Source organism: Antennarius striatus, chromosome 2 (genome assembly GCF_040054535.1).
Source record: "Antennarius striatus isolate MH-2024 chromosome 2, ASM4005453v1, whole genome shotgun sequence".
In the NCBI taxonomy this organism is placed as follows: domain Eukaryota; kingdom Metazoa; phylum Chordata; class Actinopteri; order Lophiiformes; family Antennariidae; genus Antennarius; species Antennarius striatus.
Genome location: NC_090777.1, coordinates 26,668,688 through 26,687,062, shown reverse-complemented (window position 1 = coordinate 26,687,062; position 18,375 = coordinate 26,668,688). Strand labels below are relative to the sequence as shown.

Below are 18,375 nucleotides of genomic sequence, written 5' to 3'. Positions count from 1 at the left end.
CGAAAGGTAAAAATTCAGTATGGGCTGCTACTCGCAGCTCCCACAGGTTCCTGAACGCAACATTGAAATAGCTGCTCTGCCATTGGCTACTACCTAGCATCCTGGCATCCCATTGGCTAAGAGGGACCTCTGTGTGTAGCTAGATAGGTGTCTATCTAGCAGCGTCCTCGTCATTCGGCTCTAGACCCATGACGTGTTCTGGTAGTTTTACATAAATATATTAACCTTTTGAGTATTCACTATTGACCCCAAGAAAGTGACGGAGAAAAGAGGAAAAGAAAAGACGGAGAAAAGAGTTTTTTTGTCCGTACAAACAAAACAAGAGATAATAGAAAAGCATGAAAAAGGGGTGGGTTTGGTTGATCTCGCCAAAGAATATGGCCATAATGCATCTACAAAAGGAAGTTTAAGATGGGTGGTGGGAGAAGTTCAAAAGGAGGACTGGAATTCACTCCGTTGTTCGGCATGGTGGGTCAGGAGCGCATGAACCAAAGAGGGCAAAACACAATGAGGACAGCAGTTAAAAGGTAAATGACAGTTATTTTTATTCTTTACTCTATTCTTTGTTTTTTACATTATGCACAACTCTCATTTATTGTGTTATAATGTAATTGTAACATGTATTTATTACATGTTTTGATGCATTTTTATACTTTATAAAACATTTATGTCTGACTTTTAGGGTTGCTTGGAACGGATTAGGGCATTTGCATGGAAAACGCGTCTCTACTTACGAAATTTTCGACTTACTTAATTTCTTCCAGAACCAATTTCGTAAGTAGAGGTACCACTGTATATTCTATGGAAGTTCTGTGGCTTTGCTGCTATAGGCCTAGTCTGCTGGGGGAGACATAGACACATAGAGCTCCTCTCCCTCTTTTTGTCTACATTTTCATGTCTCATTAGTTAATTTCACTGGCTTGAAGTCTTCCCAAGTCTTAATGCTTTATTATCCCTCAATTATAGTGGACCGACCTTCATGATTGACACTCACATATGTCATCATTATTATCATCCCTACCATCACTGTTATTGCTACTGTTATTATCTTTTTTTTATTTTAAAAAAATGTTGTTATTATCATCAACAGTTTTGTCAGTTTTAATTTTCAGTTTCATTTAGCATCCGCTATTTGTAAATTTCTACTATTAATTCAGAAACACATGCATATTTTTTATGTAAAAAATTTCTGCCATAGCAGTTTTTATTTTTTTAGCATGAATTGATAAGACATAAGATCTTGACTTCTTGCGGAAGTGTCTCACTTTATCAGAAAAAGAAGGATTTTTAATGTAAATATAATGTGTGAAGATATTTTTATTCAAACATATGTTTACCAGTTGCATTCAAAGTATGTACATCCTAAATAGCATTTTTTTTTACAAACTAATGGTTATTTCTTAATATATAAAATTATATATTTGCTGTCTATCATATAAAAATGAGACAAACATCATAAGGCTGTAGAGAGTCCATACCATGCTAGTTCAGAGGTAGTTACATTGTATGTACATTGCTAGCCTACTGTAATGATTGTAGAGAGAGAGCTACATCCCATCCAGTCTGTATAACTGCTGTCCTGTTGGACATATTTGAGACAAGTTCATGTAAACTGTGTGAAACTGAATGTGCAATCTGTTTCCTGTTGAATTTTGCTGACATATAACGAATTACATTTATAACAACTATTACACGGTTACAAATAGATATATCAGTAATAACAATTAAGTGACTGAAAAGTGTTAGCTTACTCTTTGAACTGTTCTGTAACCTCTTATTGCTTGTTTTATCATATTTCAGTATAACCATTTACACATATAATTGTATTGATTGTACCTAAATTCCCCTCAGCAAAACAATCGATTTGTCTGATGCTTAGATTCTCCACGCATTCAACAACTTTTACTTACAAGTCCATGACTGAAACAGTCCACTAGGTGGTGTTATTTCTTTTGATAGAATTCTTGACTGTCTACTGTCTCTGTACAGATTAATTCTTGAGGTGCTTGAGGATTGATATCTTCAAGCTGTTCTTGCGGTTGTGGTTCCATGATGAACTGTTCGTGTCCAGTGTCCCAGCTTTTCAGACAGCTAGCATGAATTCTCATGGATGAGAGGTCAGAGATGGATTCGTAGTAGAGCAATACAGAGAGTGAATATTATGAATTGAATCTTGATCAAAACTCTTCATACACTCATTGTCATTCAGACTCCCTCTTTCTGTCACCCTGTCTCTATCTCTGGCTGTGGCAGTTGGTATCTGGCAAGTTATGAGAGGAACCGAGGAAGCAGAGGAGCAGTGGGAGAACTTCACTGGATCCAGTTGGTGTTGGAGAGGGGGCACCCCATTGTAGAGGGCTTCAGACTCAGTAATTGACACTTGTGTCAATGAGTCAGAGCAGGAGCTCTTCTCTGTCTCCACAGAAACTAGCGAGTCCAGTGTATTGTCCCGGCGTAGCTGTGGGTGCGCTTTGGGGTGAGGCCAAAAGAAAAACTGGGAGAGATCTCGTGTGAAAAGGAGGAAGAGGAGGGGATTGAGGCAGGCAGGCAGAGGTTGTAGGAGCAGGAGAACTGATTTAAGCACTTCTTCCCCAAGAGAGAGAAGATCTAGGAGGGAGCAGAGGGACAGGAAAGCTACTGGTACATAGAGGAGGCCATTGGTGAATATTAGCCAGGCAACATGTTTGATCATAGCACAGTCCCACAGGCCCTCACACTCTCCCCTAAGTAGCTCCCAGTAAAGGCGAATGTATGAACCAGTGACTATAAGCAAGCAAAGGGTGTTCATCATGATGAGTGCCAGGGGAAACCCCAGGGAGGATGGCAGTTGAGAGGATGGGGAAGGCAATGGTGAAGGAAGGCAGAAAGGCGAGGATCCATACTGTCCAACACCCACCAGTGGGAGAGATGCAAGGGTAAGGGAAAGAGTAAGGCAGAAGAGTGCGCATGTTCGTACACCCCCAAGGGATGGTGACTTCCCGTAGGCACGGGCACATGTCACGCTGACACCACACTGCACAGCTGCAAGAGTTAGGAGCAACACACTTGCTTCGGATGCAAATACCCAGAACCATCCCGTTGCCTGACAACCAGGGCCCCCTTCCCAACGGGCACCATGGTGACCAAAATCTCCCATGGTCAGAGCATCCACAAGGGCCAGGGTGCCTGTGCAAACACCTGTCATTAGGTTTGACGCGCCCATGCAGGCCACAGTGAAGCGGAGTGGTGACAGGTAGCCAGGTGAGCCAATTAGGGACAGGAGCAGGAAGGAGTTCCCCAGAAGAGACACCAAAGAGATCGACCACAGGCCTATACGAACGAGCCAGCTGCCCAGAAGAGAGTCACAAGGACGGAAAGGACCTGCAAACATATGAGTCATCAGCTGTAGATTACATTGAAATCGTCAATTCATGCCTCAAGCTCCTAGTGCTGCAGTGTAGACCTAAGTCATTAGATAACATCTCCATATTTCAAGGTAGAACTTCATTTACCTGGGATAGGTGTGCACTGGACACTGGTTTGTAGTTTTGATTCTTCTATTTCTAATTGGAATTCCTCAAGGTCAGGATCATCTGGAATCAAACATTGTCGGGGTGAAACATTGTCAGAGGCCCACAGTATTGCAATGAGTGGAAAAAGTGATGTGGTAGAAAGTAGACATTTCCAAAAACTGTTTCTCTAGCAATTAATGTCAGTGAAGTATTTGTGAATTGTATGTAATGCTTTATAAACGTTTTTTACTTTAATGATATTCCATGAAATGTTTTGTTTGTTTTCATCTATAAAGATATAATTTTAATTGTTTTCACTTGTTAATGTGTACGTAAGCTGCCAGGTGGCTGCGGTTACAATAATGCTTTAATATATTTCAAGTTGTGTGTAATTTTGCAGTTAGCGTATTCTGTACTCTTGTGTTATCTATTATAAGATCTCTCATGTCAGGTGTATATCATGTGTTTTATACTAATTGTATGCTTTCTTACAGTGTGTATCAGCATGAATAGGGTACATGGCTACAGTCTTCTTGTGAAGGTCATCGTCAGCGTTGCTCTGCTCTATGTCCCGTTGGCTGATTGGCTTGTAGCTATCGCAGGAGTCGTACATACAGCATTGGTAGGCATAAGGCATCTCTATTACCCTGGAACAAACAGATGCAACAGTGATGACAGTAGGCCAGGAATGTGCCAGAACCACAACAGTTATAAACAATCCTTCTGACTTGATGCTCATTAACTCTGCGAAGATGAATATATTTTTACCTGTGTCCATGCGTGTATTTGTTTGAAAATGGGATTTTAGCAAAAACTTCCAGCCTACTTGGTGGAAGGATGGGGCATAAATAAGAAAAGAGCCAATTAATGGCAATTAATACAAAGGAACAAATGCATTTTCAAAAATGCCTTCTTAGATTGTTTTTGTGTTGCTGTTATTGGTTTTGTTTTTTGTTAAAAAAAAAAATCCCCCAATTAAAAAAAAAACTAACTAAAACACAACTGACTGACATGATGTTGATGACATAATGATAATTATGTTGTTTTGAAGCAAAAATTCAGCTGCACTTTGTTTTGTTTACTAATCGCAAGGACCAATAATTTCTATGGAAAATGTTTTCATATCTTTTAACATTCTGACATACTAACCAAATTTACATTTTGAATGATTGTGCACAACACTCTTATGAAATTCTTTTCTGACATGACATTCGACAGTCATGTTGCCAGTGCAACCATCTGCTATCTTTTTGAAAGTCATCTCCTTATTTACCCTACATTTTCAGACCCTCAACTGGAATCAAAAATGCTTCCTCCTTATTATGTTCAATGTGCGGGCACGCGTGCATGTGTGTGTGTGTGTGTGTGTGTGTGTGTGTGTGTGTGTGTGTGTGTGTGTGTGTGTGTGTCTGTGCGTGTGTGTGTGCGTGCGTGCGTGTGTGTGTGTGTGTTTGCATTACCTCATGTGTGGGAAGTTATCTGGACTGAAAGCCTCATATAGTTCAGTATTTCCCCTCAACTTGAGATGGGTGAGACTCTGTAAGCCTGTGACCGGTACAGAGCTGAGGTGGTTCTCAGTCAGATCTCTAATAATAACACAAAGAGAGACAGAACCAAGTTTACGTAATGTGTTTCCTTTCAGATATTGTTAAAGGTCATTGCTGGTAAGTAAAAAGCCTTGCCTCTATATTGTCAGACCCTGTTTCCTAAAATATCCTCTAAAAAACATTTCCTGTAAGACGTAGTGATTTCTTTTGTATTAGCATAACTTGACTTGACATTGGACACTCAGAAATGTTTCACGAACAATAAATGCGGGTCCGTGTTCTCTATAGAATCAGCAACAGACACATGTGTTAGTCATCTATGATTACTTACAGTTTTATCAAAGAGTGAAGCGAGACAAAAGCATCCGGGTGGATCCACTTGATCATGTTCCAGCTGAGATCGCTGACATAATATGGAGAATGAGAGGAAGATGAAATGAATGGAAAAAGCATTGCAATTGCAAACTAAACGTTGTCTTGACAACCACTAGATGTCAGCATTAGGTAATGAGACTCTAGACGGATAGTGCTTGAGCAACACTAGGAAACTTTTTTCCTTGATGACCTCTTCAGCAGAAAAAATGTCACAGTGGGACACCTCAAAATACGACATGTGACTTTCTCTCTGGAAATTGTTTCAGTGTTTCTTAAAATTATGTAGTATAATCATTTTTCTGATCCCGCCCTGTTAAAATTGTACATTATTTGTTGGAGACAATTAACAGTGGGAAGGATGGTAGACTTACAGTACTCGAAGAGAGGCAAGCTGCTGGAAGGTGCTCAACTCTATCTTCTTGATTTTGTTATACTGCAGCCCTCTGTTGAGAAAGATGCATACGTATAAATAAGTGCAATATAGAGGTCACGCGTATGTGCAGTTGGGGTTTGAATTACTCACATCTCTTGCAATGCAGAGCAGTGCAAAAAGCTGGGAAGATTCTCTATCTGGTTGTAAGACAACTCCCTGCAACAATACACAAAGGACACACATAAAGCATTTGGAAACACAGTCACCAGCTGCGGATTTATAATGTGGGAAATAATGGGGGGTGACAGGATTATTTGGGAAACGGTCGGTTCTGTGAGTTAGACGATATAGCAGGACAATAACCTGGGAGGGATGATTGAATTTCATAGCGCAGTGATTGTGCAAATGATTGCTTCTGGGCACAACTATCCACAGTTTGGTTTTGTGTGTCAGTTTTTTGTACCTCTCACTTCTCCTATGTATGTGTGCATGTACTCACAGCACCCTGAGACGGGGCAGCTGCTCACAAAGATCCAGAGGGAGAGCTGAGAGGCCGGCTCGAGTCAGTGTCCTATAGAGAAAAACAGAATCCTCTGATCATTGTTGAAGTGCAAGCAAGCGAAAAGGATCCGCCAGACCGTTGAGTCTAACTTGGTCAGACAGGGAGCTGTTGTAGGTCCGCCAAATCTGTCACAGACTGGCATAACTTACTTACCCCTCCCTATCCTTTTTGTGGCATGTCCCCCTTCTCTGCTAGAAATCCTACAACACAAATAATCACCCTTTTTGTTTCTCCTTGTTTACTGTGTGTCTCCCTCTCTCTGCTTTGCCTTATCTCTCTACACTCTATCATCGCCTTATGTCCTTGACCCCTGGAATTGTACGTGGCGGGGTAACGTAGCGGTGCCCCCTCCCCCCCTATAAGGGAAAGTGATGTTATACATGTGTATGTGAGGGTGATGGGTGAGTAAAGGACACTCACAAAATTTCCAGGCTGCTGGTTCCTTTCAGATCGGGGAACTCTTGAATCTGGCTCGCTCCATTAAGGGAACTGCAGTCAATCAGGAAGAGAAGTGTCAGAAAAGTCATTCTCCTTCTTTATTCTCTCTCTCTCTCACTCACACATACGTACGAACACTCATGCGAGTGCGCACAGGCCGTGTCTAACAGCTCATTTCAGTCATCAAACTTTTCCTCCAACATCAACACAGGCTGTTTTGGCTGTCTCACTAGACATCATAAGTCACACCATTCAACATGTTCTTGCAACCCTCTCTCTCTCTCCCTCTCTCTCTCCCTCTCTCTCTCTCTCTCTCTCTCTGACCACAGCACAGCAATACCCGAACACAACATCATTCAGTTGGCCATTACACACGTCCACTCAACTTTCACTGCTGGGGGACGGAGGATGATTTAAACAGTGTCTGGACTAACTCATTGGAATTCCACTGGCTGTGTACTTACAGTGTGTGCAACTTGGGTAAGAACTGGAAAGCGGATCTTCCCACAAACTGGATGGGGTTCTCATAAAAATGACTGTCAGAAAAAAAAAAAAAGAAAAACAAGAGGAAACTTGGTTGGACGTACTCTGATTATTTTTTTTTTGGCAATGAATTGCGTTGTACACAATGTTGACATGAAGCAGTAATTCTGTGTTTATATATTGCAGTATGTTCACATTGTGACGTAAGGCATTAAGCTCACATGGTTTGGAGGTGAGGGTTTCCCATGAAGGCCCTTTCAGGAATGGCTTTGATATTGTTGTTATGGAAGCCCCTGCAAATATAAAAACATACTGTTGGTCAGAAAGGCTATCAATATGTTTCTGATTTTGTGTGTGTTCTTGGAGGGAGACTTGGAGGAAAGTGCATTTGTGAACAAGAGTCAAGTCATGTGTCCTCATATTGCACCTGCCATAGCACAGCTGAGAAAGATTTTTGGATAAATGAGATGTAAACATGCACACATATGCTGTATCTGTGACACATGCACATCTGCTGAAGCTTAAGGAAGGCATGGATTGTGTTTGTATGTGAGAGTGTGTGTGTGTGTGTGTGTGTGTGTGTGTGTGTGTGTGTGTGTGTGTGTGTGTGTGTGTGTGTGTGTGTGTGTGTGTGTGTGTGTGTGTGTGTGTGGGTGCGTGTGTGCGAGTGAATGCGTGGGTGTGTAGGCAGCACCTGCTTAGGGTGAGAGAGATTGTATCCGAGTGCCACATTAAAATCACTTAATGGGATTACTTAGGATATCACAACCATGATAGCCATGTCAGGCAGGTGTGTGTGTGTGTGTGTGTGTGTGTGTGTGTGTGTGTGTGTGTGTGTGTGTGTGTGTGTGTGTGTGTGTGTGTGTGTGTGTGTGTGTGTGTGTTTGCGTGCGTGCGTGTGTGTGTGTGTGTGTGTCTCACAGTTCCTGAAGTTTGCTCAGTGTCCTGATGGCCACAGGAAACTCCTGCAGATCATTGTAGTTTAAATCCCTGAGAGAGAAACAGGAATAAAGTCTGAATGAAATGTACTGAAACATTTAGGTTCAATGGAAGGTGGAGGTTTTAATTTCCCTTCAATGTAAATCAAATGTAAATTAATCCATAAAATGAGAACAAACACATAGCATATTATTTCACTGATTATTCTCCATCTTCCAGGCCAAACCAATTAATCTGTCAACATCTAATAACCTGTAATGTAATTCAAGCATGAGTTACGTTACAATTAAGTTAGCAATGTTTCTGAGAAAATATATCTACTTGGTTTTAATCAAACTTTCCAGTTGATATTGAATTTGATTTAATCAATAACAAAGTACAAATCTGCAGTAAAGGAGATTCAAATAAAGTTTTTAAAAAAACATCTTTAAAGACAAATTACCTTGTAATGTAATTTAAAGAAACTTTTCTCCTTAATTTTTTTTCTTATTCTTCTTATAGAAGAATAAGAATACAGTATTTTCTTTATTTTAAAAGCAATGCGACTTCATTGCACAACTTTTCAATTTAGGAATCTTATACAACAAGTTTTTCCTGTTCCATTTTTCAAAAATGCTGAAATTAAGGATAATTCGAGCATCTCAGGACAAAGCCGCTTATCTTCATTATGCTGTTTTAAGAGGGGAGCATGGTGGGTGAGTTTATAACATTGTTGCCTCACAGCACGACGTTTCTGGGTTTGAGTCCACCTGAAATTCTGGGATGGTTTCTGCACACCGCTTACTTTTGTAGTTATAAATCCTCAGGCAGCTCAATCAAGAGGTTAAAATAATCATTTAAAGTAAGTCTTTCTTACATAACCAGGTTTTCATTGCTCTTAATAAACATTTTTGTCTGCTTTTATGGCCTATTATGGTCTTTTAGTGCCAGACTTTTTTTTGCTACTTTTAAGAATTCTAGCCAAGCAAAATTGGCTTACCCCAATGGAAGATTGTTTCTGCTCAATACAAGTCAATGTGATTAGATTTATGAATGTTTGGCTTCTTACTAGGGTTGTTTTTCAGTGTGATCCTTGACCTTTGCTTCTCTCACCTGATTATTTTGGTCTGTCTCTGATTATTGTGTACCAAAAAGAAATGTCAGAACAACTATGTGTACATGGTAAATGTAATATAATGGCGATGTTGGTGCACTAATACCATTCATTTGCATTTAAAAAACTTGTGCTATCTTTGAAAATCCTTAGCCATCCATGTCAAAGGATATTTAAAATTAACAAATCACGTCAACTTGATCTATTTTTATCGTCTAAGACAAAATAACTGGTTTTGTTGAAGTACATATAGATATAGAGTACATGTACGTTTTCTCCCAAGCAGCAGTGCATATTTTGAAATATTCATCTTCCTAAGTTGACTCTGCCCTGTTTGCATATGCTGTTATGTTTTCCAGCAGTTCCCTGGACGACTCCTCATCATAATGATTTTATAATACACACTAGAGGTTAGGGAGGGTGGTGGTGATGCACATGGTCTCTCATATTTCTCATAATCGAGGCCACTGTGAGAGATTAACCCCACATACCAGTGCAATCCCCACGTCAATGACACCTGTCATCTTATCCAGCTGAATCATCTGTCTCTCCTTGCCGCTGATGGCCCAAACACTTTATCACACACTATTCTAGTCCAGGAATCTCGATTTCTTTTCTTTTTTTTTTTCTTCTCATTCTCTAGTTTTCCTTCATCCTCTAAAACCATGGTTCCCCTGTATTACAGCCCGTTCCCTCACAATTCCCAGCATGGGATAAGTGCTTTTAAGTTGAGTGTTAATGTGGCCGCTCATTTGTGATTGCGCAGGTATTCGGTTTTCTGCATACACAAGCATGTGACCACACACACGCTAATAAAACGAAACGCAGATTTTTTTTTTTTTATATACCTCAACAGGTTGTTAACCAACACACCCGAAACAGTGTTTTTCATCAGACCACCATGAATTTACAGGAGACACAGTTGCGCTGTCTCCGTTTCCCTCACTTACTTTCCCCCACCTCTTTCATTAGACTCTCAGTTTCCTGCGGTTTCCATATTGGTGTGTGGTTACGATCTAATTATTGGCACTACGGCATATAGGCTCAAACAACTCTCCCGGAGCTACACTGAGCCATATTTGACCTCAGTGCTGCTTAGCAAAATACTTGTATAAAACACACAGAGATTGGCTCACGTTACAAAGAGGTGATCAAAGACGAAAAATTTCTCATCTTCACATTTCTGTTGTTCATGTGTTGATTGTGGCTTTAAGAAATACTCAAGCACCTGCTACTAGGATATCGATCATTACGACCGTGTGGTTTAGCACCACTCCTCATTATTCTTTGGCACACTCTGTACATTCGTCAATTGCAGTTGTTCCAAGTAATACGAACGCTTTTTCAGGCACAGAAAGAAAAAAATTCTAAACACGTAAGATGAAGGGCTTGGGTCATTTTAATATTTTCAGGTTTTATTCCAGCTCTAAGAGTTCTGACGTAATGTGAATATTAAAAATTGCTGATATGTCATCGATCAATGTTTAGGAAAACCGAAGAAATGCTCATTTGGACTCATTAAATCAAATTGCTTTAGGGTGTGTGTGTGTGTGTGTGTGTGTGTGTGTGTGTGTGTGTGTGTGTGTGTGTGTGTGTGTGTGTGTGTGTGTGTGTGTGTGTGTGTGTGTGTGTGTGTGTGTGTGTGTGTGTGTGTGTGTGTGTGTGTGTGTGTTACTCACAGTGTCTCCAAACTGTGTAGACCTTCAAAACATCTTGCACCCATGCTCCGGATCTGGTTGTTATGGAGATGCCTGGAAAAGAGCCACAAATATTTTTCAACAAATCACAAATTACCTCTCCAAAAATGCTTCCACACTGAAATCATCGCCGCCCTGTTCTGAGTCAACGGAACAAATCATTTCTTTGGTAAGTTGAGGAACCCAAATTCGGGAAATGTTTAAGTGAACAACACTTACAGAACGACAAGGGCGGACAAATTGCTGAACGCGTAATCTGGGATGTGAGTGATCTGGTTGAGGGCCAGGGTCATGGCCTGCAGCGAGGGAAGGGAGTCCAGGGCCGTCACCGGGATCTCTGTCAGGGAGTTGTCATCCAACCAAAGGTGTCTTAGGGAGCCGACCCCCCGAAACGCCCCAGCGGGAACCTCAGACAGCAGGTTAGCATCAAGGCGCCTGCAGGGTGTGATAACCACCAAATCAAGGTATAGCATACAGTATTTGCTTATGTAAGTTTGTATCCATGTTTGTGCGTGCATTAGAGCTGGTGTGTTGCACCATTTAAAACTATTTTGCTTTAAGGAGAGTTATTATGACAATTACACATCCCTAATTGTCCTGCTTTCATCTTTTTATGGTGTTTCTGAAGAGTCTCATCATTTATGATTTATTCCCATGCTTACTTAGCCACGTCAAGACTCACCAGCACAGGCATGTATGAAATGTAAGATGAGGGGAAACATGTAGAACAAACGTGTAGAAACAGTTTGCAGAAAGTCTGTTTTATTCCACCTAACTTTTATTTGTGTGTTGTAAAGCCAACTTTCCTCACCTTCTGGGAAAAAAAGGAGAAAAGTGAGGGAGGGAAAATTTTAAAGAAGCATCTTCAGCTGTGCTGCCTCACTTCGCTCCGAACGAGTCCTGCTGTTGCCGTCAGTCACTGTTGTTTCTCTCAGACAACACCTCACTTACCAGATGCACACACTCACGCACAAATGTGCTTTCATCTCTTCAACCATACGGGCCCTAAAAAAAAAAAAACTTTGTCCCCTCTCTCCGCCCACAAGCAGTGAGTGCGGACTGTGACACGCACACACATACACTCCACGTAAATGCACACATCCATAGTGATGAATGATCCCCTCAGGGCAGAGTTGACAGGCTGAGACCACTTCCTCCTTGCTATTCTTCTTTCCTTTGGCCCTTCACACTCATTCATTAATCTCCTTCTCCTCCCTCCGACCCCTCTCACACTTCTCATTGATGCACTCCTGGACGGACGCTGCGGACCCCCTTCGCTTCTCGCTGCTTAATTCTTGTTCGTCTTTCAAAACATCCTCCCTTATCAATCTTCCGCTGCAGGACTTTGATTTTCATACCGCGACTCCAGCTCTGCCTCCTCAAGCCCTCAGAGGCTTCGCCAAACAAACAGCATCATCAAAGTGAAATCTGAACTTGAACTTTGACCTCTGGGCTCTTTTCCCCCAGGGAAATCTTCCATCAGGAGAGGCAATTGTATACACGAGAGAACACCCTATAGCACGCTTGTAAATACACGAGAATGAGTGAATGTGCATGCAAACTGCAAGCATCTTCAAACTACAATTTTCATCTTGTTGCCTTCCGGACCATAACTTTTGTATTTTATTTTTTATTTTTTTTTAAGTGTTATATATTGTTCTTGTACATCCTGTATCCTGCAACCAGGAAGAAATCTCGGGATGAAAGCTACGGAAGATCTTTCAACCTTTTGGTTAGTTCTCCAGGGCAGAATGATAATTACTCCTTTGGGTGGACTGACGATCCAGACAGGACCAGGAATGTTCCAAGAAGCCAATAAAGCAGCAACTACTTCCTGTTTATCACATCAAAGTTTGATATATATATATATATATATATATATATATATATATATATATATATATGTGTATATATCTCCAGATGTCCGACATTACATACAGAACAGAACTTCAAGAGGGACGTTCATCTACCAGGGGATCAAATAAAAACAGAGTTTCACTTATTATGCTGCTCAACCTGTGGATTGAGACCCAAAACAACTCTCTGTCTGTGATGGCACCAAACAATGGAGTGATGCGTGTTGTAATTGTAAAATGGTGAGACAAATTTCTTGACTCGGTTTCAGTTCTCCGCTAACAAAAGGATCTTTTTTTTTTCTTTTTTTTTGTTCAAGATTAGGATGCTGTTTATTTGACATGAAAGCCTGCTTTATACATTTCTATTAATTTAAAGCCCATGTGCTGTCTCCCTTTTACCTGATGTGTTTTATGTTGGTGAGAGGCGCCAACAAGCTTCACTCTCCAAAGCTTTTCCAGTAATCTCTCTCTGCTGAGCTTATCATTAGTGTAATGACAAGGCGCGTCTCTCTCTCTGGCTGTGTGTGTGTGTGTGTGTGTGTGTGTGTGTGCGTGGGCGCGTGCGTGCGTGCGTGTGTGTGTGTGCATGCTTTTTTGTGTGTGCATGTGTGTGTGTTTTCATTACTCAAGACCATATCGATGTGAGGAAATTGAAAGACCACACACACCATCTTGTGTACATACACATACACACATAGATTGATGACATAGACAGAGACATCATCATCATCATCACAAAATTGTGAGGTTAGGCATGCACTCAAGACACACATACACACACACGTGTGCGAGTGTTTGTGTGTGCCGGCTCGGTGACTGTGTTGAAGGAGAGCAGGCCTGTTTTATACCAGACAGGGAAACGCTGTAGGTGGTAAAAGGGTTAAACGCCACACACCCCTCCTTCCTAATTTGAGTGTGTGTTGAATTAAATGGCTTTATGGATATTTGCACAGAATTATTAATTTGGAAAACGGCGAAGTGGAGGACGTGTGCGGTACAGCTGGGACGGACGGGTAGTTGCGAGGAATTAAAAATCAGGCACTTTCCATGCACGCACACACACACACACACACACACACACACACATATGCTGACCCCACAGATGAAACAATTATGCCACCAAATGCTCTCATTAGTCAGGGGGATATCGGTGTGGGTGGTGGGAGAGGTATGGAGGAGAGGAGCGGAGGAGGAAGAGAACGGGAATTGATGGAAAATGGGGTTGTTTCACAGCTCATTGGAGATGCTCTCTCTGGCCTGCAGTGTCTGCTGTTTCCCTCATGGCTTCCAGATGCTATCATGAACTTCACTGACACAGTCAGGCTGTGACTCCCATCAGGCAGCTCTGAACGCAGAACTATTGGGGTATGGTCTGTAATATATCAGTGGTACTCTACACCTGCATTGCGGTTAGAGCTGAGATGTGTGGGTGGGCGGCCAGGGGGATGTTTTATTCACTGCTGCATGAGATAGAGTAGCATGATTACTGCGTGTCTGTGCGTGTGTGTGTGTGCACATTTGTGTGTGTTCGCATGTGTGTGTGTGTGTGTGAGAGAGACAGAAAGAGACTCACAAAGACAATAGGTTGGGTAGGTCCCACGGAGCATCATCCGGAAGCCGCTCCAGTTGGTTATTTTGCAGCATCCTGAAATATACAGAATATTCAATTGCAGGATTAATATGTCTAAATGTGTTGGAGATTATGTGCCGTGCGTGAGGGCACATCAAGCAGAACAAATAATTCCATCCTGAGGGAAATCTGACACAAGGAGGAAAGGGCCAGTGAAAGCTTGAGGAGAAGCAGAAAATGAAGGGTAGATGAAAAGAGAAAGAGAAGCTCCTTGGGTGGGCTGCTGATGTCATTCACAAAAGAATGGAGCAAAAAAAAAAAAGCAAGGAGGAAGTGGAGAACAAACAATAGACTCTTTTGCTCTAACTGTTTTTCTTTTCCTCTTTGCCTTTCAGTTTTTATCAAGACTGGTTGTCTGATATTAGTGCAGCGGCTCCGTGATGCCTTTATCGTGGCATCACGGTGCCACAGAATTCCAACGTTGCGAGATCTTGTATCAAGCCATTCATCTTTTTTTTCTTTGTCAATTTTAAAAATGTGAAGCCAATTTTTTAATCTCTGTTTTACAATGGTGGCATTAGACATCTCAAATGTAGCTCTATTTATTTACATAACTCGCTGCGTCACATGTTTTCACAGTCCGGTGTATTTCACAATAGTCTCCTGTGTAATGTGCAGTGATTGCTTCAATGTCGAAGAAATGATGCTCAGGTTTAGAGACAATCAGGGGAGAATTTTTTCCACTGGGATGATGATGCCATGATAAATACATCTAATTGAGTCTTTTCCTGTTTCAAAGAAATTCCCTACAGGGAAGACTGGCTGTATTCCGCTCTGAGTTCATAACCTCTTGTATGTGTGTATGTGTGGGTGTGTGTGTGTGTGTGTGTGTGTGTGTGTGTGTGTGTGTGTGTGTGTGTGTGTGTGTGTGTGTGTGTGTGTGTGTGTGTGTGTGTGTGTTTCATATCAGCAGGATCCTTGCTGTAACCCTACGAAAGGTCAGCAGTCCATTTGTGTTTGACATGGCCTGACTTTAACGAATACACCGACGAGGGAATCCAACAGTTCAGCCGCTCCGATGTGAGACAGACTTGTCAGACGTTCACCAGAGTGTTAACAGCGCAAAGCGTGAATGCTTCCAGACTTGTATGGATTTCACTATATGTTTGTGCTTCTACAGTAATGGCATAACGGCTCAGGATGTATGACTGGTTCACTCATCCCGTCTAAGTGAATTTCACAACATCAAGGTAAAATTAAATTAACTTCTATATCTGATAATCTCCCAGATTCAGTGAAAATACTAATCACAATGATCTGAGTTTATTTAGTGTGGCAGGGCTTTACAAACTTTAATCCAGAATCCACAGATTGAGTTACCCGCCAAAGCTGATGAAAACCTCCATAATACCCTCCTCTATGCGCCAACTGGAAATATTGTCACGACTCATTAGACCCCGCACTCACCAGTCAACAAGTAGCAAAAGGTTTTAATGTTACTGTGTGCTTTTTGTGATTTAATACTTCATGGCAGCGCTAACAGTTGGTGGTCATGGATCATAATACTGTGAGCACACTTTGGAAAATGGGTGCTGAGAGAATAGCTTTGAATTAGAATTTCGGAGTGATTTTTTTTTTTTCTTTTCTTTTTGGGTCACTTGCTATAATCTCAGTGGGTGGTGTGACTGGGAGGTCCTAGCATTACACCTGTGTGTGTGTGTGTGTGTGTGTGTGTGTGTGTGTGTGTGTGTGTGTGTGTGTGTGTGTGTGTGTGTGTGTGTGTGTGTGTGTGTGTGTGTGTGTGTGTGTGTGTGTGTGTGTGTGTGTGTGTGTGTGTGTGTGTGTGTGTGTGGGAATAGAACTGAAACAGGGAATGAAGGAACTGCATGCCGGCGAGGTTTCTTCCAGCCCATAAAGTTTAACTACAGTTTGTGATGCACAGCTTGTGTGTTTTATTCAACATGGGAGCAAAACTCAATTCTCCAGAATACTGGAGTGAAACAACGTGTCTGGGATGAGTGAACCACCAGAGTGTTATAAACTGGGAGAAGAGGAGGAAGTTACTTACAGAACTTTGAGGTTGTGGAGACCCTGGAAGGCGTAGCCTGAGATATACCTCAGCTGATTTCCTGAGATGCGTCTAGGACACAAACATAGATAGTAAAATATATACATATAAATATATAATCTAAAATATATATAAATGAAATGATAGATAGATAGATAGATAGATAGATAGATAGATAGATAGATAGATAGATAGATAGATAGATAGATAGATAGATAGATAGATAGATAGATAGATAGATAGATAGATAGATAGATAGATAGATAGATAGATAGATAGATAGATAGAACATATAGATGAATGAAGTACATTAAATATATTATATGGCTATGCAAATGAGTATCAACACACACATAAAAAATGACTCTAGTATGAATTTCTCATAAAGTTTTGCCTTTATTTCACTTTTTTTGGATTAGAATGGATCAAACTTGAAATACAAGCTCCTTTTTCAAGGTTGTTTTTGGAACAACATGCACATAAATATCCTATTCTATTCCCTGCAGAGAAGTCACGATTGGCCTAATGTGCACCCTGAAACCTTAACCAATCCGGGGAGCTCCGGTGACTGACTCAAGGCACAATTGAATGGGGAGTGAGACTGGGTCAACAAGTGCAGGGGCGAAGCTTGAATGCATGCAAGTGTGTTTATATGTGTGTATATATAGCAAAGGTGTATACTCTGTATGTGCACATTCGCTCATGTGTGCAGGGTGAGCGTGCATGTGCAATTTTCCATGTCCTTGAGTCAAATTGGGCCCATTCTGAGAGGCCTTGAGGACAGCGAGGGAGATAAACCACACACATTCACACAAGCAATCCAATCAGTTTGTTTATCAAACACACCACCTAATGGTCATTTGTGAGTGTGTGTATAAGATGTCCAAATAAATAACATTCAGTCCAACAGAGTAAGTCTCAAGGTCACAAGCTGGAAGCACACTTTAAACACAGATTTGGTCTTCACAGCTCAAGACCACCCACTTTTATTAAACACACACACACACACACACACACATACACACGTTAGAAGTTACTCATCGGCATCCTCCCCACTATGTTTCTTTATAGGTGACATTTGCCTGGAATGTGGGCCTTATGTTAAAGAACCTGCTTCTGGATGGGTTAGTTTTTAAAAAAAAAAATCCTTCAAAGTATCTATCCAGATTTTAATGAGTAAGGCCTCCTAAGGCACCTTTGACACATGATAGTCATGTCAACGTATTACTGTATTACTGTGTAACGGTGATTTCTCCGGGTTCTCCGGCTTCCTCCCACCTCCAGAAACATGCATTTCAGGTGAACAGGCTGGTCTCCAATTGCCCATAGGGGTGAGTGGGTGTGTGCACATGTGTCTGTCCTTCGTGCGGCTACGTGGTGCACTGGCGTTGTGCCCGGAGTGTACCCTGCCTCACCCTCCCAAGTCCCATTGGATAGGCTCCAGCAACCCCATGACCCAGGACAGCAGAAGAAGTGGGTCCTGACGATGTATGAATGAATGAATGAATGAATGAATGAATGAATGAATGAATGAATGAATGAATGAATGAATGAATGAATGAATGTATGAATGAATGAATGAATGAATGGGTACTGGCAAACCAGGAATCATTTATGGCTGTCAAATGTCACATTCAGCCTAGATTAGAAACTATAGAGCTACAACTGATTAGACACACACATGAACTGATACAAACACTATTTATACACACATTATACTTGCAAATTTCTTTTTATTTAAAAGTAATCTTGTAATCTGAAATTGCAAATCTGGACAATTTCACCAGAACATGGACACACTTTAATATCAGTGGCCTTTAAGATTTATGTGATTTATAATACTGATGATTTACATCCCACAATATTAGAAATGTTTATTACTT

General features: G+C 41.2%; 2 protein-coding genes across 3 annotated transcripts in view; one reads left to right on the top strand and one right to left on the bottom strand.

Moving 5' to 3' along the window:
* The first annotated feature begins 403 nt into the window (after positions 1-403).
* The window catches only part of LOC137603724 (ETS homologous factor), a 54,512-nt gene continuing 36,540 nt past the window's right edge, over positions 404-18,375 (top strand). The window contains exon 1 of the mRNA XM_068327459.1: positions 404-527. Coding sequence (XP_068183560.1) covers positions 412-527 — 116 coding nt within the window. The 5' untranslated portion in view covers positions 404-411. The remainder of the gene's footprint in view (positions 528-18,375) is intronic.
* Positions 561-18,375, bottom strand: part of LOC137603711 (leucine-rich repeat-containing G-protein coupled receptor 6) — a 36,608-nt gene continuing 18,793 nt past the window's right edge. For both annotated transcript variants that reach the window (XM_068327429.1, XM_068327438.1), the window contains exons 3-18: positions 16,493-16,564; positions 14,428-14,499; positions 11,218-11,433; positions 10,981-11,052; positions 8,191-8,259; positions 7,491-7,562; positions 7,251-7,322; positions 6,769-6,837; positions 6,286-6,357; positions 5,937-6,002; positions 5,785-5,856; positions 5,370-5,441; positions 4,952-5,077; positions 3,984-4,138; positions 3,492-3,572; positions 561-3,360 (exon numbers count right to left, since the gene is read on the bottom strand). In XM_068327429.1, the coding sequence (XP_068183530.1) occupies positions 2,105-3,360; positions 3,492-3,572; positions 3,984-4,138; positions 4,952-5,077; positions 5,370-5,441; positions 5,785-5,856; positions 5,937-6,002; positions 6,286-6,357; positions 6,769-6,837; positions 7,251-7,322; positions 7,491-7,562; positions 8,191-8,259; positions 10,981-11,052; positions 11,218-11,433; positions 14,428-14,499; positions 16,493-16,564 (2,614 nt within the window). In that variant the 3' untranslated portion in view covers positions 561-2,104. The remainder of the gene's footprint in view (positions 3,361-3,491; positions 3,573-3,983; positions 4,139-4,951; positions 5,078-5,369; positions 5,442-5,784; positions 5,857-5,936; positions 6,003-6,285; positions 6,358-6,768; positions 6,838-7,250; positions 7,323-7,490; positions 7,563-8,190; positions 8,260-10,980; positions 11,053-11,217; positions 11,434-14,427; positions 14,500-16,492; positions 16,565-18,375) is intronic.